The 23,720-nt window shown below is 40.9% G+C and overlaps 1 protein-coding gene across 1 annotated transcript; it reads right to left on the bottom strand.

The window, feature by feature from the left end:
- Nucleotides 1–580: 580 nt before the first annotated feature.
- CTSC (cathepsin C) lies at nt 581–19,743 on the bottom strand. The gene is made up of 7 exons (XM_027467131.3): nt 19,511–19,743; nt 17,984–18,129; nt 7,580–7,746; nt 6,975–7,130; nt 5,258–5,373; nt 2,454–2,585; nt 581–1,751 (listed from the first exon to the last, which is right to left on the bottom strand). Exons 1-7 carry the CDS (start codon nt 19,671–19,673, stop codon nt 1,249–1,251), a joined length of 1,383 nt encoding a protein of 460 aa, XP_027322932.1. The 5' UTR covers nt 19,674–19,743; the 3' UTR covers nt 581–1,248.
- Nucleotides 19,744–23,720: the final 3,977 nt, after the last annotated feature.

Here is a 23,720-nt window from a genome sequence, read left to right as displayed (position 1 = left end):
CCATGCCGTTAAAAAAAAAAGGGGGGGGAGGGAGGGAAGGATGTATTTTCTATACATATAAAATACTGGTTTGGTCATTAGTTGTTGTAGCAGATTACCAAAGTTATTTTCTACTCAAGAAACAAGGTCTCCTCATCTGTAAGCCACTCATACCTACTGATGGGAACAGCAATGATCAGTACTGCAATAATTAAGTACTGTTGCTAAGTTTCATCTAGAAAGAAATGGCTCATTCCAAGTGTTGCAACCCCCCTCCTCAGTGCCACTCTTCTACCCTGTATATTTAAAGTTAATACGGCAGAGATGAACAGAAATTACTGGGGAACTAGCCAGTTTACTGAATAAGTTGTCCCTTATCCACAGCAAGGACTACCATGCTCCTGGACAGTCTTGCTTGGTATTGCCAACCTTGTGTTGCTGAGAACCTTGGTCTCACTTGTATGATTTTTAGTTCATCTTTCCTCTCATCCTCCTTCCCCGTCAGTTTACAACCTCGTAAAGGACCAAGTTCTTGACAAGTTCAAAACTTAAGATAGGTCACAGAAATAAAGAACTAACTAATTCCACAAGTACAAACTCCTAAAGGAATGGGGTGTTTTTTTTATTGAACTCTGAGATGATCAATTGCAAAGCACAGCAATAAAATCTAGAACTGGAACATTTAGTAACATCCCAAAACATAGAATTGATTTTTGTCATAAGGATTTAACTTGCAGCTTTTGCAGGACACTTAAAGCTTTAAAATTTCCTTTTAATCAATGAAATTGCCCACTCTCTCCCCAGTGCGCACTTAAGTTCTAAATTGCAGTGACTTCATGATTTCTGAGAAATAAGGCACTACAATGTCCTTTCAGGGTAGCTGCAGATTATCGTAGCAGTTGCTTCCTTCTGAAATCTGGAGTGCAAGATTGTCCATGGAAGAAAATGCAAGTGGTGAATGAAATAAAAAAAAAAAGTTTATCTAATGACAAATAACCATCACCACTGTTACCAAAATGGCAACTGCATTCTAGGTGATCTACTGTCAGATTCCAGAGAGGAAGCCTACAGTACATATAGAAGAGCTTACAGTATTCATACTCTCACCCAGGGAAACTGTTTTCTCTGTTCTGGAAAATTTTATTAAAGCTTTCCTGTTTAAGCTAGGGTACGTATTTCAATCATAGTATCTTAAAAAAACACAATGGTATGTTCTTATGGCTGGGGATTTGCTTCTCAGACAAAGGCACTGGACAAACACTTGCGCATTTATAGTTTTGGGATAGGAGTTGCAGCCACTGCAATACTTTCAATTGCACATTCATCTGTGCCACGGCGGATTCTGAAGTAACCATCTTCTCCCCATGAGGTGCCCCAACTGTTCTTGACAATCCAGAACTTCTCACCACTTCTTGGGTCTTTACCATAGCCCACCAGCAAGACAGCATGATTAGTCAGTTCGAAAGGGTTGAAGTCATCCTTCAGCCCAGTGTGATGGTAGATTCCCTCTTTATAAAGCATGAAATCATCATAAACTTCAAAGGCAACAGCCATTGGCCCACCCAGAACAAGCTCAAGTTTCATCAGGGCTTCATTACAGCCTCCATAGAAACCACCAACATAGTGGTATTCAGAAGTGTAGTAGTGGTAACAGCTACGCTTGAACAGGCATGGAGAATCTTGGGCTGTGTAAGGGAAGCAGTCCTCTTCCACCACACCGAAGTCTTGGACATATTTCCCAGCAATGAGGTATGGGAAACCACCATCGCAACCTAAACAAAAAATATCTGGTTAATTCACTTCAAGAGTTATTTGATGTAGGAGAATTTCCTACTCAAATCTTGAAACACAGATTACAGTATTGAACACAAGACTCTGATAATCCTAGTATTCCAATTAGATATAGCTATCTTTCTAAAACACACAAAATAAAATTCAGAGCACATTGGAGTTGTACTGGGAACACAAATGCATGAACCACCTCCTCATCCATTTGCTCCTGACACCCCATCAGGAACAGCAGTTAGTTACATGCTGTAAAAAAGTTGTCATATACTGGGTACCATTCTTCCTTTGGAAATTTGAAGCCTTAGTCATTGCTTTTGCTTATCTCCCCCTGCCCATATGTTCCTTCTCTCTGAATATGCTTTTAGGATACTTGGTTTCTCTTTCTAGGCATGCCTTGCAACCTAGATATGTTTTCAGCCCTGTTCCTTCAATCTCTGTTCTCCATCTCTCAGGCAGAGCTACATAAAATCCAGTAATGTCCTTAGTGAGGGGCCATGAACTCTTGGTTCAATGCCACCTCTTTGCAAGGTGGGCTGGCAACTCTGGAATATTTACCACTTTCAAAACAAGTACTAAAATATAGCCTGCCAGGTGACTTGGTTCACAGAAAGGTGTGGAAATTATGAATATACTTCTGCAGTGTCATTATTATTGAAAGTTAACTTCATACGCACTAGTGTACTTACCCTGAGAATATTGGCTGCAAGACACAACCTGCTGGGGACTAAAGATTGGTTTCTGAGTGTTATTTGTGAGGATACGTATTCTTGCTTCCAGCATGCCCATGGAGGCAAACGCGTAACAGCTACCACATGAGGCTGAGGAGAGAAATAGAAAAAAAAACAAAACCTGAAGAGTAGACAGTAACATAAACAAAGTAAGTCACCTGCATTCAGGTACTGCTATTACTGGAGTGCACTGAGAAGAGTCAAAATCTGCAAGACCATCTTAGAGCAATTAGAAGTTGAACACTGATAGCACAAGAAATTTAAATATACATCTAGCTATTAAGCATGTGAGCAGTTCTGTTCAAAACACTTTTAGCAATTTTTTAAGGAACACCGAGTTTATTCGAGAATAAGAGACAATATATTGCTCCTGAGTACTTTCCAGCAGTATCATTTAACATCCATGCTATTCACACAGAATGCAGCTACAGAGACCATGTTACAGCAGAGAAGGCTCACAACCTGCTGCCTCAGACTATAACCCTTTATGTTGCACATTTGCTAAGGGACACTGAACTATTTTAAGTGAATACTGATAAGCTGAAATTTAGAACTATCCATGTATTTAATGTTGTAACTTTCTGTTAAAAGTATTCCACCTCTAGAACTACCCATAAAATAACTCACTTTGGAGAGTCTAGTGGTATAAACACTGGGTTTGATATAATGGATTCATCCCATTCCCCTTACTTTCCAAGGACACCTAATTGTACGCTGGCTTTTCAGAGATACTTAAATCTCCCTTCTGTTGCCTGGCATAGAGCTAAGTCTCCCTACCTTTGAATCAAAATTTAGTATTGCTTCTAGTTTTAGGCCTCTTCACTCCCTAGAAACTTTCTGTAACACATTAAAAGCCTTTGGAAGTAGAAGAACAACAATCACAGGAAAGGACAATTCCTTGGATGAGGTCCTATTTTATCTACTGATTGTCACCAAGGTGCCCGATTTCCTTTTGTTTTCTGACAGTAGGAAAGTCAAGTACTGCAGAGCTATGAAAAGGAGGGAGGCATGAGGAACAAAACAAAATACTTTTTCCTGAACTGTGTAGGTGTGTAAAAGCACAGTTATTACAAAAGCAAGACTTTGAAATTGTACCTTCATTCAGGTAGATGCATCTCTGAGGAAAAGGGGCAAAAATCAGCCTGAACAAGAATGCTTTTTGCCCAGCGGGGCTAACTGAAACAGTGAAAGGTGCCTCCCACTCATTGTACAGTCACAGCATACAAGATGTGCTGTGCTGCAAAAAACTGCTGTATTTTTGGCGTACTTTGCACACCAAATGCAGTCATTTCAACCTGGAAGTCTGTAGCGGCAGTCACTTTATTTTTTTTTAAACCTGTTACCACAGGGGTATTTGCGAGGCTCTTAATGTGAAAACAATCACTATCTAAAACTAACACTATTAGAGTCACAGTTGCAAATGCAGCTCCTTTACTGAGACTTTCTAGAAATTCTCTTCCAGAGTTAACTAAAGCTTCAGCCAAATCATATTCTATTCACTCAACACGAAGGGTTGTTAAATGATGAGGGGTAAGAAGGGCACATAGTGAAAAATCAGTTGATCCATGTACTTCGATCTGAAAAAAAAAAGCTTACAGAAACTCATAGAAATTGGAACTCTAAAGCTAACATTTCCCTCCTCTCCCCCTAGTAAATTTGATAAACAATGACAGGGCTGTCTTCTAGAAGACAAGTTTCTTGGCTGAAAAAGGCCATTAATGCTCTATAAGCAACCTGACTCAGATCAGCTTTGACTATATAGTAGAGAATAAGTATTACAATATGAGACAACTCTAGTTCCACAAAGCCTGCCATGTCTTGCAGTATTACACAAAGAATGCACAAGCTTTTCTATGCTTTTGCTACCAGGAAACTAGCTGGCAGAATTTGGCAGAAAACTAAACCATAAACCAAGGACCAGTAATTTAAGTAGCATTAGCATGGTGGCAAGAAATATATTCTGTTCCCCTAAAAGTTGTAACTGGATAGCTACCAGCATATGCAAATTTGTTTGTAAATATAGGAAAGGGACATATTAACTTAGTCCACATCTGCTTTCCAGTATATAGGTATCTAATTAAGAGGTAGAACAGGTATCTTGCATCACAATGCTGTAAAACTACTGCCTATAGAGTAGAAGAACACCATTTTGGTATGTTTAACACATTGTTTTTCCACAGGTATTATGTATCTATCAGCATACATATTTTTCACACCAACAGCTCTTCTTGCAACTAGCCATTTAAGCAACTCCTAAAGTTAGGAAAGTGATACAATTTGGGAGTAGCATAAACAATTTTCATGGATTTATTCATTAAAGCTGTGTGCTAATTTGCCATCAGCAGGATTTAAGTAAATAATTAAACATAGATCAGTTCTGTCAGCATGCAAAAAGCCATGACTGTGACTATCTGGACAAGTCTTGACAACTGTCTTTATGCAGAGCACTGTGGTTGCTGGCTTTCACTCCAGCCAAAGACCCTGCTGTTTGGATAACAGCACTGCCACCACTAGCACCTTCTATTTTGGCCAAATGTTGCCACCCAGAACTCCACCCAGTTTCCACAAGTTATTCATAGTAAAGATACCATCTATCAACTACAGGACACTAAAAAAGTGGGATAAGATCTTGCTAACAGCAGGATACAGAGTTCTAAGGGGTATCTAAGTATCTCAGCGTATCTAAGGAACTCTAGAGCATTTCATCCAGAGTTTTTTTTTTTTTTTTTTTTTTTTTTGTTTGTTTGTTTGTTTGTTTTTACCTTGATTCCGAACAGGGCTGACATAATTGACACCATTCACATTTCTCCAGTCCCAGGATTCTGGTAAGCCTGAAACTTTTTTGAGTAACTCAGGTGTTAGAGGTGCTGGCTTTGGTCTAAAAAAATAAGAAAAAAATATATACTTCTGAGTAACATATCACAGTAGGTAAGGAAATGATCATGTAACACTGTTGCCATCTTCCAGCTTCTACTGGTTGCTTAGTTTCATACTAAGTGATTTGAAATAGTCTCCATCAAGGCTGAGTGGGCGTCAATCTCAAAAGGTTAGTTTCAGCAGGATGCAAGACCTACTCAAATCCCTCCCAGAGTGAACTGTATTATGAAGCATCTACAAGCTGGTTAGGTCAAATACTTTTGAACTAATCAGAAGTGCCAAGGTAACTCTCAGCAACGGTAGCAATGTAGTTCTGCAACAGCTCTTTGATCTCTCTTCTACAACCAGGTATGCAGAATCTCTATCTGCAGAGGGCACCTCGCCTCAGCAGCATGCATTGACAGCAAGTACAGACTGTTTAATTGCAGACACTATGTCATGGCTTATATCAACACTTCAAAAAATGCAGTCCCACTTGCCCAAGAGACTTCCCTGGAGCAAGTTTTTACTGTGACTATTAAAGCAGCACTAAGTGCTACTTGTCCTCATTTACCACTTGCAGCCAAGTGATGCTCATGTACCAGCAAGCCAAGAGCTTCCTGCATGCAGCATTCACAACCTGATGCTCATCCCATAACTTGTGCATCAAGTGTCATTCACAAACACCAGGCACTGGAGTCTGTTCTGAAAGCATTAGCATGACAAAACTCTGTCATAGGACTGCACGGTGCAACAGTTTCCAAAGAGGTTTTTGTATTTAACACCACCTACAAGGAAACATCTGTCTACAAATGACATCATGATCATCTGCACAATCCTCCCATGCAAGTCAATTACAGTATTGTATGACTTTCTTCCAAAAAGATACAACTGACACAGCTTGGAAGAATCAGCAGCATTCTACCCACAGCAGTATCGAAGTAGAAAATGTGAAAATATAAAGGTAAAAAAGCCAAAGGGAAACTCTGAATCAAAGAACTCTAGTTCTCACATTAAAGAATTATAAGAAGGAGAACCATGCATCCATTCTTATTGCAACTCTGTCATGTGACCTGCAAGACCTTAAATATACTCACAAGGCTACTTCATTCTACTTCACTACACTCCCAGCAGGGAGTACCCTGGCTGCTGGCAAGGCAAGTTGCCAAAGTAACCAAGAACTCCCTTCAGAAAAACTTCATTATTTGTGTTTAGTAACAGAATACTGCTTTTTAATTGCAATTATGAACTAGGAGGACCAGGAAGACTGTCTTGCACAGGCTTGAGGCTATGGAAAACTACTGACGGGTAGACAGGTGTGTGAGATTGCACCTAACACTGTCCCCACTTCTTTGTGGGTATGAACACACTAGAAAGTTACTGGGCAAAATTAAAGGGTGGGTAACCCCATTTGTCACAACTGCTTTACACAACAGTTTTAAGAATATTCATTCAAACGGTGAAATATGTTGGAACTCCATGAAAGTGAGATGAAGGGCTTGAAACATTAAACATCTAAACTACGAGACAAAACCCAGCTAAGAAAGGTCAAGATAAATAAATACAAGCAGATTCTTGGCAGCAGTGGATGTAGCTTTATGAGAAAGCAAAAGGCTGCAGTACCTTGAAGTCCTGGAATAGAGACCCCCAGCTCTCCTAGTTAGCTCTTCCAGGGCAAAATTCTCATACTCCTTGTATCTTGTTGCTCTCCAGGACTTCTGTTGAGTATTGATAGCATTTACAAAGTCAAAGTTGTGCACATAGCGTCTGCTTGAAAGTCTGCAAACAAGAAATGAAACAGCATGATAAGAAAGCAACAGGGATTGAAATGTAAAAACATTCTCCAAACTAAATATAGAGAAGGCTCTAATTCTGGACTAGTCTTCTGCTATGTATTAATAAGTAGCTATGCAATCATTGGATCAAAGCAAGGTTTCTGAAATTTAAGACAGCCTAGAACTGGCAGGATACAACCACCTCTTTTAGACATGCCAGTTTTGTAATTGGGCTTCAACTGTAACTGCAGGAAAACACAGACTGAAGGAGCATCTGTGTGATATGACTGGCACAGCCTCCCCTGTCTTTGTACATTCAAGGTTTATTCCAACATTACCACTGGCATTAATTTCATCCCCAGCCACAGAACCGATCCATATGGTTTCTGCTGAATCCTGAAGCACAGTTACCTAATGTTTTATCCAGTGAAAGGTCACTTATCTGTTGCTTACCTTCCTTGGGGTTTATGGAGAGGTAGCTGGTTTACGTGAACATCTGAGGGAGATGAAGAAATCTTCTGTCCACTGAAGCAAGCCCAGTTGTGGCCAAGTACATCATGTACCCAGCCTGGTAGAGTCTCATTACAGTAGCTGGTTACCTTCTGGCCTTCCTTTTTATACTGTAATGTGAAGAAGTTATGTTGTGTTAAATACTTGCACTTGCTAGCATACCAGTAGTCCCTATGCACCCAGCTGCTTTCTGTTCTGTTTCAGAGGAAGTGGCCAAACATTCTAGATCAACCCACATCATGTTTGATTTCAAAAGAAAGCATCAGGAGAACATCAGGTAAATGAGAGAAAACAGTTTTATCAACTTGCTAAAGGACTGTGACTTGCACCTTTAACAACATACCATGTATCAGTACTTGTATCGACTAATGCATAGTAATTCTTTGGGCTGAACAGCTAATTTTCTAGATAAAGTGTAATAGACATCTTAACATTTATCATTCTGTTCAAGGCCCCTGTGGATTCTTGCACCACATCCCTATCTAGTCAAAAGTAACCATAGTCTGCTGCAAATGTTTGAAGACGAAAAGGATGATCCATTGAGTGCAATTCAATAGGAATTGGGGGGGGGGAGTAGGAGAGCGTTACTAAAGCATCAAGTAACAAGTCCATGGGTCTTCATTCCACCACGGAAGAATAATAATACATGAATCTATTCAGTGAAGTACATCTGCATACGACACCTACAACTAACATGCTAACTAACATGCTACCCAGCTACATGAAAAAGTTTACTAAATTAGCAATTCTTTCTTAGTAGAATGCCTTTTCAGGGGGATGAAGGGTGGGGATGGGGAATCTTTTAAGGTTCATCCTTCATGGCGCAAGTCTGTTTAGTATTAAGTTACACAGGAACTTGGAAATTCATACTACAAAACCTTTACCTTTGCTTTTCTAATCATAGATTACTTCAATGAAATCCACGTTTCCTAATCCAAGGAGTCTTCATTAAATCCCATCCTGTTCAAGTTTCATACGTACATATGATATATGGATTTGGAGATATATTTCAACAAAATGCTGATCAGCCTCTTCAGTGAAAAAGATGGTGGCTTACAGCAATGGAAGCGCCTCAAGATAGACCACAGAGCAAGTTTGTGAGTATGACGGTTCGACAGGAAAATTGAAGGAGAAGACAATGAAATAATTAAGTCTATCAATCAGAAGAGTATAACTAAAGGTTTCAATCCTCTGACTGTTTTAGAACAACGGGAGTTTACTTGGTCCCCAGTTTGGAAGTTGCAGAGGCTTCACATCTAAATCCATGCTTGTCTAGCAAAACAAGCATGTTTGTTGATCAGGCACTAAAAGGATAAGTTGTTATTTTGTTCTGTTGATCACATCTTAGTGTGAAGAAAGATTTCACAATATCAGGCAGAAGTACACTTGGCCAAATACAAGGGCAAGGTCCAGAGATAACTTTTGAGAAATACCCTCTTCACAACAGCATTACTGAAATATACATAAGCAAACAAAAAGTTACTGACTTTGCATCAATAAGTTACCATGAAAGCACTTTATTTAGCTCCACACGATAGTGTAAATGAATACCTACTTGCCCTTTTTAAGAGCTGCCTGATTTTACAGAATGGTTGAGGTTGGAAGGGACCTCTGGATATCATCTAGTCCAACCCACTCTTTGCCAAACAGGGTGACCTAACATGCCTAGATTTAAACAAGACTATGCACAACCATTATTGATGGCCTTGAAGCTGAATACTTGAAAAATACTCAATGAACAGGCCTGCTTTCGATACCATTCAGATGCAGATCCTGAATGGTATCAATGAACAGGCCTGCTTTCGATACCATTCAGATGCAGATCCTGTCTAGCACAAATAATTATATTAATTCATAACAAGCAGCACAGATTTAGGACTTATTCACACTGAGAAAAAAAGGTAGTGAGTTATCAGCCAAATTGCAAATTGAAACTACAACTTGCCTTGTTTGTCCATTGTTCAACAACATTTGCCATTAAACAGCATTTGTGCTTAATTCCTAGAACCAGCTAACTCCCAAATGAGCAATGTGTTTTAAGAGCCAAACTGAGATTGCAAAGTCATTGCTGCCATAACAATGACACCAACTGCTTACTCCTGAAGGGTACACAATTAAATCAGTATTACATTGGTAACCACATGTAGGATTTCATACCCAGATCAGAGTAGAGCTCTAACAAGGATAGATTTAGCAAATCTGGAAGTACCAGTTTTAGAGGATCTGCTTTAGGTGCTCAAAGCACAGGCAGACAGGGGGATGACCAACTTCAGCAGTTGGTTCAGTACGGTACCACCAGCTACACAATCACCAACTCACATGCATATGAATTATGGCGCTGAACTACCGAAGCTGCTGGCAGACCACCACACCTGCAGAACTCCCAGCAGAACAGCACGCTTCAGAGGATAACAGCCATGCAGCAGTGACCACCAGCAATTGCTGGACTACTACTGCATCCACTTTCTCTGCTGTCTTACAAACATGGTTTCCTCTTTTTTGTTAAAAAAAAAAAAAAAAAAAAAAAAAAAGGTGATAGCAGACCACTGCAGCCATGCTATGTGATAGTTTCATAAGCCAATGTTCATTTTTGCAGCTTCAAGTACACTCAATCCAACATAATCTGACCGTTTCAGAACAAATCCTGTAGAAAAGTCACACAAACTACACTCACAGTTCAAATTCTAAGACTTGAAAACACGAAACTTGAATTCCATTTCAAACATTTTTTCTAGTGAGACATCTCACATGACTTCATTTAATGCCAGAAGTCAGCTAAACAATTCCAATCCTAACCTTAGAAGATTTCATGTACCTGAACTTCAAGGCTTGCTATTAGATACCTGAACCCAGGTAAACTTTCCGATATTTTATTGGTCTTGATTGCGTAGGTCATCACAACATAATCTAAATGTAATTCTAGTGTTGGTAAAATTAACTGTTTCAAGTTTTAAGTTTTAAATCTCCCTAACAGGAAAGAAAGGACGGAGACCTTGCAGGATACAGCATTGCAACATACACAGGCTGCCATCCCCTCCTCTTAAATCTGTTGTTCACAGTTTAAGCAATGTTCAGGCAAAAAGCCAACTCAAGTTCTAGGAAGCAGAATTACCCCATACACTAATAATTTTGGGAAGATTTACCCCTTGTTTCTCATCAAATTTACAAGTGCAGCTATGTATTTTAATACAGGAAGTACATTCTAAACTAGAACGGGATTGCAGATACCCTACTGTACAAGCACAGAAAGTGAGACTATCAGAACAAAACACTATCTTGCAAGCAAACACAAACTATATGCTTTTTTTTTTTTTTTTTTCCAAAGAACATGCATTACGCAGTTTAGGAATCTATGCTTTCACTTTTACACTTCAGGGAAACAGCAGGAATCATATTGCTAGCTATGTGAGTCCAACTAAGATTGTTAGAAATCAACATTCAATTGATTTACTGAATTAAATAGCATTACCAACTCTAGCATGTACATTTCAGCAACATCAAAAAAACACCTGCTGGCCCCTTCTCTGTTGATGCAGCCCAGGATGCAGTTGGCCTTTTGGTCTGCAAGTGCACACACTGCTGGCTCATGTTGAGCCTTTTGCCTACCAGAACCCCCAAGTCCATCTATGCAGTGCTGCACTCAGTGAGTTCTTCGCTCAGGGCATACTCACGTCTGGGGTTGCCCCAGCCCAGGTGCAGGTGCAGCACCTTGCACTTGGTCTTGTTGAAGCTCATGTGGTTCACACATGCCCGCTTCTCCAGCCTGTCCAGGTCCCTTTCGATGGCATCCATTCCTTCTGTTGCACTGACTGCACCACTCAGCTTGATGTCATCTGCAAACTTGCAGAGGGTGCACTCGATCCCATCTCCTGTGTCACTGGTGAAGCTATTGAAAAGCACCAGTCTATGGACAGACCCCTGAGGGACACCACTCGTCACCAACCTCCACCTGGACACAAAACCATTGACTACTGCTCACTGGGTGCAGCCATCGAGCCAATTGCTTATCCACCAGATGGTCTACCCTTCAAATCTGTAATACCGATAAACTTAAGGGATAAACCTAGATTTTTACAAGACTCTTTCTCCAAAGCAGTAGCCTCTTTCAGCATTTATTAGACATCAAATGATTGAAACAAATAGGCCTTGATCTTCCTTTCAGACTCACTCTAGCTCTTTATACTATTCCACTGCTGTTGCTATTGCTATCACTTGAAAAACACTTTACAGCCTGGTATATTGTGTAGCCATACAGAGAGTCCTTATATTATCCAGCAGAAGCACATGCTAAGGCTTCTGCCAGGCGTCAGCACACTTACTTCACATCCAAGTTCAGCATGTGTGCTGTTTCAGCAGCACACATTAAGTAAGTGTGCAATCCCATAAACAAACAAGTTGTGTGCTGCAAACACCAAGCAGAATATCCATGACTTGTGACAAGCAGAATGCACAAATCCAGTAAGAAACTGCATTTAACTTGGCAAGTCTAGATAGACAAGCCTATGCAAAAGTATAAAAGTAAAATAGTGCTAGTGCTTATTTACTTATTCTATTACAGCAATCTGTGGAAAACAAATGCATTGCTGAGCTCACCCAATCCACTCCTTTTGTGTTGAAAGTCATTTGCCCATAGTCTCCAGGTGAAAGAACAAATAGCTTGTAAAGTCTGTGAGGTCCTACAAAAATTTGAGTATGTGGCTGTTTAGTAAGTCACAAGAACAAATGACTATTAAAAAAAAAAAAAAAACAAAACTAACTGAAGTGTGCATTATCAAACAGGCTGTATTCATGTAGTGCAGTAGCTCTGCTAAGGCCACAGTTTATACAAGCCCACAGCATTCCTTTTAGTTATTAAAAGTTTGATTCTTTGACATTAAGTAAAAATACACTGCAAGTTCAGATAGTACTTCATTGAACCTCTATGCTTGAGACACATAAAGTACTGTATTGGCTGAAATACAACTCAGCATTTAGCCCAGCATCTCTGTCCTCTGCTCAATGGCAGAGTATGAAGAAAGTGCTAAAGCATCATAGTATAGTCAGGATACTTTCTGTTCTGTTGCAATTGGGTTTTCAGCCACATAATTTAACTTCAGTGCAGCAAACTGAGTTTAAAATTTATGAGCAAACTTTAAAACAATGACAGAAAACAATGGGTTTCCTGACAAGCCCAAACCCACAGCCACAAAAGGAGATGTGCAAACTCTGTGTTATGGCTGCTCTGTAGGCATTTTCAGAAGAGCAGAAGTTTTAAGGGATGGTATGAGACCAGCCTTGGAGTTTCATTTTCTGCATTATCACATTATAACAATTCTAACATTAAAAAAAAAACAAAAAACACGTTTTAGAAGTGGGAAATAGTCTAAATTATTGAAATGCTAGGATAAACTATGTTTCTCTTCCAAAGTGGCTCATAAATATAAGATCTTTCTTTTGGAAATCAAAAAATCAAAATCAAACTGTTCATGAATCAAAAAGGCCAATCCAGAATCTGTAACTTCATAACAGTGAGTAAATTGGGAAGTTATTTCAGAATAAAACTAAGTCATTTTATCAAGTAATAAAAACCAATATGCAATTACTCTGCATTAGACATAACAATTCTGTATCTTCTTGCTATAAAGCAAGAGTGCTGGCAGACTGATAATTCTTCCTTTCCATGAACTCCAAAGGGACCGCATCTAATGACTTACCACATTCTAAATAGTAATCAAGGCTACGCAATATTCTAAGAAACGACTTTCATGCTTTCCTCTTGCTCCCTGCTCCATTTCCAGGTAGGAAGGCCATCTCTAGCTTTCTAGTTCACCCTATTTTACTCCAAGGACTGCTAGATTATGACCAACACTAAGCAAGTGAAGTCTGCTATGATTAAGTTATTACGGGTGCAAATGGTAGGGTTATTTTAAACAATAAGCAATCATTCTTCAAAAAAAACTTCTAAGTGTGCTCTGAACTGGGTATTTTATCTTCCCCTAGAAGTTTTATAGGAGACGGCAATGGAATCAATCCTAGAAGAGTGTAAATTGCATTTGAGGGAAGAAACCATTTTCAGTTTTTAATCAAGACTAGATATTTTGTATTTCTATTTCATGTGTAATGCAACATTTACTGGATTAAAAAAAAAATCAACACGTCATAAGGCCAGGCGGTTTGTAAGGAACCATTTCTACTCTAGTGACCACTGACAATTGTGAAATAAGTTCAGTGATGATCAGTATTACAAATTCTTGCCCAAAGTCAACTAGCTGTCTGAAGGGAAAAAAAATGCATTTATCACGTGCTGCTATATTTCCTCATACTCCTTTAGCCACTCTACTTCCATTTTGGTAATCTGTGGTTTCTTTTACAGCAATAACATGAACGAAAGATTACAGAGGGTAACTTACTTACTTAGGCTGTAATCCTCTCTATAATTTTTAAGGAAAGAAGTCTTCAAATTAAGCATGTCTAGCTGATGGAATCCCTACCACTAAACAATGGGATAAGCAAGCTTCCTATTTCTCAATATCAAAAGCAACTGCAAAACTAACACTGAACCCTTTTACTTACGAAAGACTAAGACAGATTCACATTAGTGAAATGCAAGGTAACGTGCATTACTAATACTCAGGTATGCATTTCACTCTGTTTTTGAATAACAAGTTGGATCTTAAGATGTCCTGAAGTTCCTTTCAGACCATATTATTCTATGACAACCAAGTCATAGAATCGCAGAACACCCTGGTTTGGAAGGGACCCACAAGGATCATCAAGTCCAACTCATATCTCCACAGGGTAACCTAAGAGTTGGACAGCATCAAGGAGCATTGTTCAAACACTTGTTGAACATTGACAGGCTTGGGACCATGACCACTTCCTTAGGGAGCCTGTTCTAGTGCCCAACCACAACCTCAGTAAAAAATTTAATAACCAAATATGAACATCCTAATAACCAAATATGAACATCCCTTGACACAACTTCATGCCATTCCCTTCTGTCCCATCGCTTGGTCACCAGAGAGGAGATTACCTCTCTTCTCTGCTTCCCTTCAAGAGGAAGCTGTAGACAGCAATGAGGTCACTTCTCAGTCTGTTCTAAGCTGAGCAAATGAAGTATCCTAAGCCACTCTTCAGTCATGTCTCCTAGAATTTTCATAATCCCTTTTGCACCCTTTTTGGGGCATTCTACTATTTTTGATATATTGCTTAACAGAACTTATCAGAGTACTTCCTTTTCACAAATGCCAAGGAAGATATTAAATCAGCACTTATTGGTCACTTGACTTAGATCTCATCTTCCGAGAAGATATTTCACAAGTGAAAAGTAACAGTAAATAAAGCCTTCAGAGACTCTAAAGTGCCTTCAAGTTGGTGCCTAGCATTCTGGATCAGGCCACTGTTTCTGTGATTAAACAAATCACATTAAAGGATTAGTTTGATAATCAACACCTCCTCAACTGCTCACCCTACTGACTTGTGAAACAACTGCATTTCAGTGTAAGGTATCAGCCTCAGGATTCCCACCTGTCAGTCGAACTGCCTCTCCTAAGATGATGTAGTTTAGATGTCCTGGTTTCAGTTAGAACAGAATTTTCTTCCTAGTAGCTGGTGGAATGCTGTGTTTTGGCTTGGGATGAGAAGAGTGCTGATAACACTCCGATGTTTTAATTGTTGCAGAGCAGTGCTTATACCAAGCCAAGGACATCTCAGCCTTTTGCTCTGTCCTGCCAACAGGCAGGCTGGGGGTGCAGCAAGAGCTGGGAGGGGACAGACCCAGGACAGCTGACCCAAACTAGCTAAAGGGGTATTCCATCCCATCTGGGGTCATGCTGAACAATATATAGGGGTGGCTAGCTGGGGGGAGGGGGCCGGACTGCTCGGGGTTAGGCTGGGCATCGGTCAGCGAGTGGTGAGCAATTGCATTGTGCATCACTTGTTTGTACATATTAGTAGTAGTACTATTATCACCATTGTATTATTATTATTATTATTGTTATTATTATTTTCCTGTCTTATTAAACTGTCTTTATCTCAACTCACGGGCTTCACTTTCCATTTCTCTCCCCTATCCCAGAGAGGGAGGGGGAGGGTGAGCGAATGGCTGCGTGGTGTTTAGCTGCCGGCCGGGTTAAGCCACGACAGGGTAATATTGATGGTAGAGGGGACAGTTGGACTAGATGAACTTGGGGGTCTTTTCCAACCTTAATTATGGTTTTATGAGCCCACCAAGGACAGCAACGATTGCTGAATTCTAGCTGCTGGAGATGTTCATGAATTCAAGCTTCATATGGTAATACTACAACATACAGCAGTCCACTACCCTCATAGAGGCATCAATTCCTGTAACTTTTAAGGTGGGCACTCTCCCACTGTAGGAAAGCTTGCAGAGTGTCCCTGTCCGATAAGTTTCAAAGGCAAATCTGTTCAATTAGAGTACTCTTCACTGTCTGTAGTTTTTGTTGTATCATCTGCCAAAGCGGGGCATATGCATCATGGTAGCTTAGTGTCACTATCTCGATGATATCTACAGATGAGAGAAAGTCAATCGGGTATTTCTCTCTCCAACTTTGCTCTTGCTCAAATATAAGACTCTGTCTTAAAACAGTAATACCTCTGGATAAAAGGCTACTTTTTTTTTTTTTAAAGTGCAAAAAACACCACTGACAGTCTTAAAACAACCTACCCCGTCCTTTCTTTTTAACTTAAGTGGACTCCAATAGACACAGAGGAAGCTACAGTTCATTTAGAGCTTCACTGAGCTTTACCTTACTGAACAGAAATGACTATGTCTCCCCGGAAGAAAAGATCACTCACTTTTCTTAGCATCTGAAAGCAATGACATGAAAATAGCTGCTGTGAAATAAACTATCTACAATAGCTCCCAGAAAGCCAATTTAAAACAAAAGTCATTTCTTTACCTTCCTTACAACTAGCCAAGGTTCAGAGATTTTATGCTTGGACAAGGCCTGGGTGTTTACTATCAATTCATCTGAAACCAAACACAGGATCACACCTTCTAAAATAACCAAGGAACATACTCACTACTCCTGAGGGCCGCACTCAGTGTCTGAGCAGTCCTGCTGCACAGAACATGTGTCTCAAGTATCCAAGTTATCATGCAGATTGTTTCAAGCCACCCTCCAGATTCATAATGCCATTCCTCAGCTGACCAGCAGAGTGCTCTTTAGCAAGTGGGCCTTCGCTGGTCTATCCCCTGACTACTAGTTGTTTCCAGCTTGATCTGAGGTCATTAACAGGGACTGGAGAATACAGTATTACTAAGAAAAAAAAAAAAAGTTCTAGGGGGTAGGAAGGTTCCTTGAAGATTTAAGGCTTACTCTGACATAAGAATTACAGCTCCTAGAAAATCCTCCAAAGTGGAAGACAGGTGTCCTGGTTTAAGTTAGGACAGTGTTAATTTTCTTTCTAGTAGCTGGTAGAATGCTATGTTTTGGCTTGGGATGAGAAGAGTGCTGATAGCATGCCAATGTTTTAATTGTTGCAGAGCAGTGCTTACACCAAGCCAAGGACATCTCAGCTTCTTGCTCTGTCCTGCCAACAGGCAGACTGGGGGTGCAGCAAGAGCTGGGAGGGGACAGACCCAGGACAGCTGACCCAAACTAGCTAAAGGGGTATTCCATCCCATCTGGGGTCATGCTGAACAATATATAGGGGTGGGTAGCCGGGGGAGGGGGCCGGACTGCTCAGGGTTAGGCTGGGCATCGGTCAGCGGGTAGTGAGCAATTGCATTGTGCATCACTTGTTTTGTGCACATTATTATTAGTAGTACTATTATCATCATTATTGTTATTATTATTATTATTATTTTCCTGTCTTAATAAACTGTCTTTATTTCTCTCCCCCATCCCAGAGAGGGAGGGGGGAGAGTGAGCGAACGGCTGTGTGGTGTTTAGCTGCCGGTGGGGTTAAACCACAACAGATGACCTTTCTACAGTGCGAAGGGTACATTTCATAAGTTTGAGAACATCTTTACGGAAAGATAAAAGCAATTATGTTTGGTATTTCATTTGTATGCAAGCTGTCAGGAAGAAAACTGAAAAGGCTATTATTCCCAGTCTACTGGGAGAGTTAGCTTCATGAAGGTCTTCAGTTGAAGCAAGCATACCCAGAATCAGAAGCTAAAGCATTGTTACCAGATTTTTCAAATACCTCTTCTACCCTTTTCTCCCTACCCAGCCACCAACAAACATTTTTGATTGTTCTTAATGTAAGAAAACAGCCACTTGTCTGGTTATCCAGGCAAAGAGAAAGTGTTCTCACTTCTCTACTATGGCGCTCAGCATCTAAACAGAAAAACAAGATCTTTTAGCAACAGTCACTGATGCAGACCACAAGTTAACTCACCTTAAAAAATGCAAACCACTTGTAGTTGTTTAGCACAATTTCAAAGCCTTGATTGTAAATCAAAGTGAAGAAACCATAATTGCCCAAACTATCCTGAGCCACATCTAACTTCTGAAGATTCACAAGTACTGTTTTTTCCACAGGCCCTGCGAGAAAGAAAGAAAATCATTGCAAAGATTACAATTAAAATACAAACTAGTAAAGAGCATCTTTTTTTTTTTTTCCAAAATACACTAAAATACACTTGCTGCATAAAGCCTCCTGCAAAAAGGCATCAAGCAAACACACCTCAGGGACCTCACTTACCTATCACCATGAACATTTTCATTCTGCAATGCTAGACAGTATTTGCACATTTAATTACTAACAGCAGCAGTACCAAACAGCTGTTTCAGGAAAGCATCAGCTTATTTAGATGTAACTTGATGCACTGCTACATAGGATTTGTATGCTCTGTCACTCAAGACAGTGTGTCTGCAGTGACAAATCTTCCTCTTAAACATGTGGTTTCAGGTATCAGCCACCACACTACCTCACAGCACTGCTCCAAACCCTGCCAGGTCCAGCTTTACCTCTCATATTCTCACCTGACACTTGCCTGATGGGATCAAACTAATGCAGACAGTTTAGATGCAATGCATTAACACTACTTTTAAAATAATACTGTAAAATAATAATCAAGTAATAACTCCTCGCTACTATTATGCTCCCAAGAGAAATGCTGTTTTTACTTCTCCTGCTGTTACCAGAGTCAAGCTTTTACGGCTGGGTGCCTCCTGGGACACCAGTGTAGCCCAGGAGCAACACCACACTTTGCCACTTAAGAGCCACTTTGTTAAGAGCCACTTTCAGGAGAGGCTGAGCTGAGAGGAAAGACATCTGGAGCTGTGAAGGAGGAAGCAAACCAGCATGAGGCAGCAGAAAAACAGAAAGGTCCAGGTGAATCCAAATCAAAAATATAGAAGAAAGATAATAACACAAGAATAAATCAAAATAAACAACAACAAAAAGGGGAGTGCTGTAACAGGGCTGCCCACAGTGGTCACCCTGAGCTAGACAGGATAATTTTCACACTGTTTAATTCAGATCAGCCCCTTTTTGCCTTAAGGCCAGCTGGCAAGAGGTCAGCACCAACCTCTGCACGCTGCTTCAGGCTCTGGCAGAACCAGCAGCATGTGGGGGCCCCACTACCACCAAAGCGGGCATTATAAACCAAAAACCTTAAATAACACGCTGCTAGCGAGCTGCTGCTGGCAACCAAGTGTCGAGAGCTACAAGGAATTGCCCCAGATTAAAAAAAAAAAAAAAAAAAAAAAAAAAGTAAACAAGCCGCCTGCAAACAAGCACACCGGAGGCAGGCACCCGCTTCCTCACCGCCAGTTTCGCTTTTCAGGCCTGGCGGCGTGGAAGCTTTCGGAGACCCCTCCACAGAGCTTTAGGGGACCCCGACCCACACCCGGGGACCCCCACACCCAGATCCACCCAGGCGGGGAAAAGGGGAACGGGACGGGGCCGCCGCGCTCTCACCCGCCTGGGAGCAGTTGCCGTGCCGGCCGCCCCCCCGCCAGACACGGAGCTGCCAGGCACCCAGCAGGTCGGCGAAGGAGCAGTTGGCCGGGGTGTCGGCCACCAGCTCGGCGGGCAACGCCGCCAGCACCACGGCCGCTGCCCACAGCGCCCACCCTGCCATGGCGCCGCGCCCGCCGCCTCCCGCTGCAGCCGCCCTTAAAATGGACGCGGGAGCCGCGGCCTCCCCGCCCCGCCGCTTCCCCGGGCCCGCCCCGGAGCGGCCCCGGTCGTGCTACGCTGGGGGGCCGGGCTTCTGAGCCTGCCCCACCGCTCTGAGGGGCTGTCTGAGGGTGTGTGGCACCCCATGGAGGGGGTACTGCCCACAAAGAGTGACCTTGTCGCCAAAGGGTGTCCTTCTCAAAGGATGTCCTCTCGCCTGCAAAGGGTGTCTCCAAGCCCTCAAAATGGCCTGTGCAAAGGGAGTCCTCCTCCCCAAAGAGTGTCCTGCCCAAAGGACAGCCTCCCCTGCAAATGACACCTTCCTCACCAAAAGGCATTGCCCACACAAATGGAATCATACAATCATTAGGTTTGGAAGAGACCTCCAAGATCATCTGGACCAAACATCCCCCTACCACCAGTATCACCCAGTAAACCATGTCCCTAAGCACCATGTTCAACCTTTCCCTAAACACCCCCAGGGATGGTGACTCCACCACTTCCCTGGGCAACCTATTCCAATGCCATTCTCTCCTAAATGGAGTCCCCCTACCCAAAGGGCATCCTCAATCCCAACATGACTCCTTCTCTCCAAAGTGCCTTGTCCTCCCCAAATCCCATTCACCTCCCCAGACAGTATCTTTCCCCTGAAGGGCATCCTCCCCTGTAAAGGGCAATGTCATCTCTGGAGCCTGTGCCCCAAAATCCAAGCCAAGACCTCCACACTCAGAGAAGTCCTAGCAGAGAGGGGCAGGCCAGTAGGCTTAGTCCCCAGTGTTATTTTAGGCAGGAGTCTTGCAGCTGTGGAGGACCAGGCCACAGATCTACCACATGTTTTAGCTGCACAAGGTGACTCAGGTTTCCGCACCAGCTGCACACTGTGGCCAGAAAACCACACAGCACCAGTCCTGCATGGGATGTGGGACCCCAGAGACCTGCAGCAGTTAACCTCAGCCCATAGCCTGCAAAAAACGTAGAAAAATCCCCCAGACTGTGTAAGACTTCGTAACATGCAAATTCTTGCAGGTTCAGTGACCAGACTGCACAGCATGGGTGTTTTCAAAGGGCAGAGATGTTTCCACAAAACTGAGCCTCTGAGTGCAGCCCAGCGTATATTTGAGTATGCACTCGAAGTGGTGCTTGTTTCACTGCCTCTCCATATTCAAAATGTACATACTTTCACATCCCCAAAGTTATACTTACAACCAAGAAAGCTAAAGGACTCTCTGAGGAGTAAATATATGCTAATTAAAAACAAAGTTATGTAAAAAATAGCCTCTCTCAGGGGAATAATAAATGCCTATAGTACTGTGTTTGCTATGAAAACAAAGCACTAGCTTAACTACAGATATATATTTAAAATAATTTTGCTAAACTGGTATAAATCTCCATGATAGGTACTCTTATTACTGATCTCAACAGTTTGGTTTTAAATCAGAATCATAGAATGGTTTGGGTTGAAAGGGACCTTAAAATCATACAGTTCCAACCCCTCTGCTATGGGCAGGGACAAAACTTACTTCTGAGCTAAACTAGATTTAAACTAGAAATGTCCTGATTTTATTTATCTATTTATTTTCATAATAGTTTAAATCAGGAGATTAGAAATAAGTCAATAAAATTTAACAGTTTCAAGCAATACGTTATTTTATGTCCATCCCTTTGCTTTTATGCCATCTTCTCAACCTTTCATGGGAGGAATCATTTAACATTTTATTGCTGACTCTTAGGACAACCAACTAATATACGTTCATACTCAGGGTGATAAAGAGACAAAAATACATGTCATTTTTGGGGGGACAGTCTTTTGAGGATCTTGAAACATTGATTTGATAGGAAAAGCAGAATTTCCTGTGTTACAGACAAGAAAACAAATGCAGTTTCACTTCATTGAGACTGCATTGGTCAATAATGTTATTATGGGTATTAAAAAGAGAGAGAGGTCTATGCTTTTTTTTTTTTTTTTTTTTTTTTTTTTTTTAAATCTATTTGTATTTTCAAAGGCAGACACATTCTGCTGGACTTACCATATCAGTGCATGTGCCTTGCCATTCCTGCATTCCTGATGAAGCCTGACTAAGGACAGGTAGCTACACAGTCTCTTTTCTTCACCAAAGAGATTTATATATATATATTAAGCTCTGTAATTTCCAAAAGAAAACCAAAACTTCCCAGTAACCTTAGGAAACATCTGTTACAGTACTTCACATTATCTATGCAGGAGCAAAAAATGATTATGGTATCTTCCCATCACAATGCTGGTTGGATGATCCTGCCCCATTGCATACGTACTGTGCTTTGAACTTCAATTTTCAGTTTAATTTTGTAGCCTCTGCAGGTTGCCATTGTATAAAAACATACTGATTTCACTTTAATTGCTTTGGAGTCACGATAGATTATTGTACATAAAGCTTATTTTACATAATGTAAAATATCACTGAAACTGAGCAGAGGTGATTTAAATTCAGCCTGGCCTGTGCAGTTCAGCCTAATTCTGCTCTTCAGATGTAGTTTATTTTTGCCTTTTTGAGCAAAGTAAAGACTCCCTGTGCTTTGTCTCCAATAGTAATGCAGATTTAATTATTTCTGTGGGAAAAACCGCCAACAACAACAAACAAAAATAACAAACAGACAAAAAACCCTGTCCTTTTCACAAGCATTGATAGCCCTAGTTTTGGCAGTGAAATACAGCCTTGAGTTAGTACCTCTGCATGTGTCAGACACAAAGGACTTTTTCTGTGTTTGGTCATGACACTCAGGTAAGACGTTACCTGCTCTCTTGAAAGAGAAATTATATAGAATCTGTTATAAAGCCTCTTAATTCTGTGTACTAACAGTGTTACAAAACTCCTGAGACTGAGGGCAAAATCACACAGAAGAAACCAAGTCAATGGAGTGATTTATTGCCTCCAAAGAGAGGGGCAGCTAGTAACCTGCTGACAGCTGCAGAATGCATCAATCTGTTCTGTAAGGTAACTGAAATCACTGTTGGGGGGCTCAAAAATAAATATACAATCAAAATCCTGTAGGGAAAAAAAAATAAAATAAAATGGCTTTCTTCTGGTTTAGGGAGTTGAATTAGCTCCACAAAAGATCCTGTACTCACCAGAACTAGCCCAGGGGAACCCCACAGCCAGCAGCAGCAATTGCATGGAGAAAAGCAAAGAGATTTTCCTTCAGTGACAACAAATGTAAAGATTAGCTCACCAGATATTGAATGCTTATAGTCAGAATTTGGGCAACAATGCTAAATTAAGCATTTATTTCTAGTTTGTCCCAATCCTGGCTGCTTTGACCTGTCACTGACTGTACAAGTCAAAGAGTTGTGTGACCATTTGTTGAAGTGATGTGAGGAAATGATCTGGCTGAAAATAATCTTGGAAGCAAAAACCCCAGGTGTGGTTGTTATTCAGTCAGGTCAGTTCCCCAGGCTGGGAGCTAACCATGACCTGAGTGGTAATGAGCCATCCACAACTTTAAAGGAGAGAACATAAAGCTTATGTGTGTGGAGTGCTTCACAGAAAGCTAATGTTAGGGAAAACTGAAATGAAAAAGGATCCCTGTGCACAAAAGCCTATCCACTTATTTCAGCTGTATCTGTCTAATTAAAAAATGATATCTCCTTGCCAACCCTGCTGCAATTTAGTTGGTGTATCATCACCCCCACTGCTGCTGAAGCTGTTAGCACAGTATAACGGAACTAATTGTTAAAAATACAGAAGCTAAACATAACATGAGAATTCTTAATTAATTCTTTTGCCTGTTTTGGAAAGATGCAAGAATAAAAGTATTTTTATGATCCTATGCAGTCTTTGATATTAACTCCTTACTGAGACTGTTGTTGCTGTTCTGCAGATGGTTCTCGGCAAGAGCAATGTCCTAATTACACGCTGATAAAAAGTGAAAAGCTGTACTCTGAGACTTATTTTTCAGAGCATGAATTCATACATGGTCATTATCTCACTATATAAAATCTGACTTTTTTTCTCTCTCTCTTTTTTTTTTTTTT

This window comes from Anas platyrhynchos, chromosome 1 (assembly GCF_047663525.1).
Source record: "Anas platyrhynchos isolate ZD024472 breed Pekin duck chromosome 1, IASCAAS_PekinDuck_T2T, whole genome shotgun sequence".
Classification (NCBI taxonomy): Eukaryota; Metazoa; Chordata; class Aves; order Anseriformes; family Anatidae; genus Anas; species Anas platyrhynchos.
Note: the sequence above shows the minus strand (reverse complement) of the source record. Positions and strands in the feature narration are given on the sequence as shown.

What these genes read in the sequence shown, in the direction of transcription:
- CTSC (XM_027467131.3), bottom strand. Translation starts at nt 19,673, where the DNA reads ATGGCAGGGTGGGCGCTGTGGGCAGCGGCCGTGGTGCTGGCGGCGTTG. An exon ending in CGGCAACTGCTCCCAGGCGG is followed by an intron (nt 18,130 to 19,510) that starts GTGAGAGCGCGG and finishes TCTTTCTCGCAG; the next exon opens with GGCCTGTGGAAAAAACAGTA. An exon ending in CTCTATTCCAGGACTTCAAG is followed by an intron (nt 5,374 to 6,974) that starts GTACTGCAGCCT and finishes TTATTTTTTTAG; the next exon opens with ACCAAAGCCAGCACCTCTAA.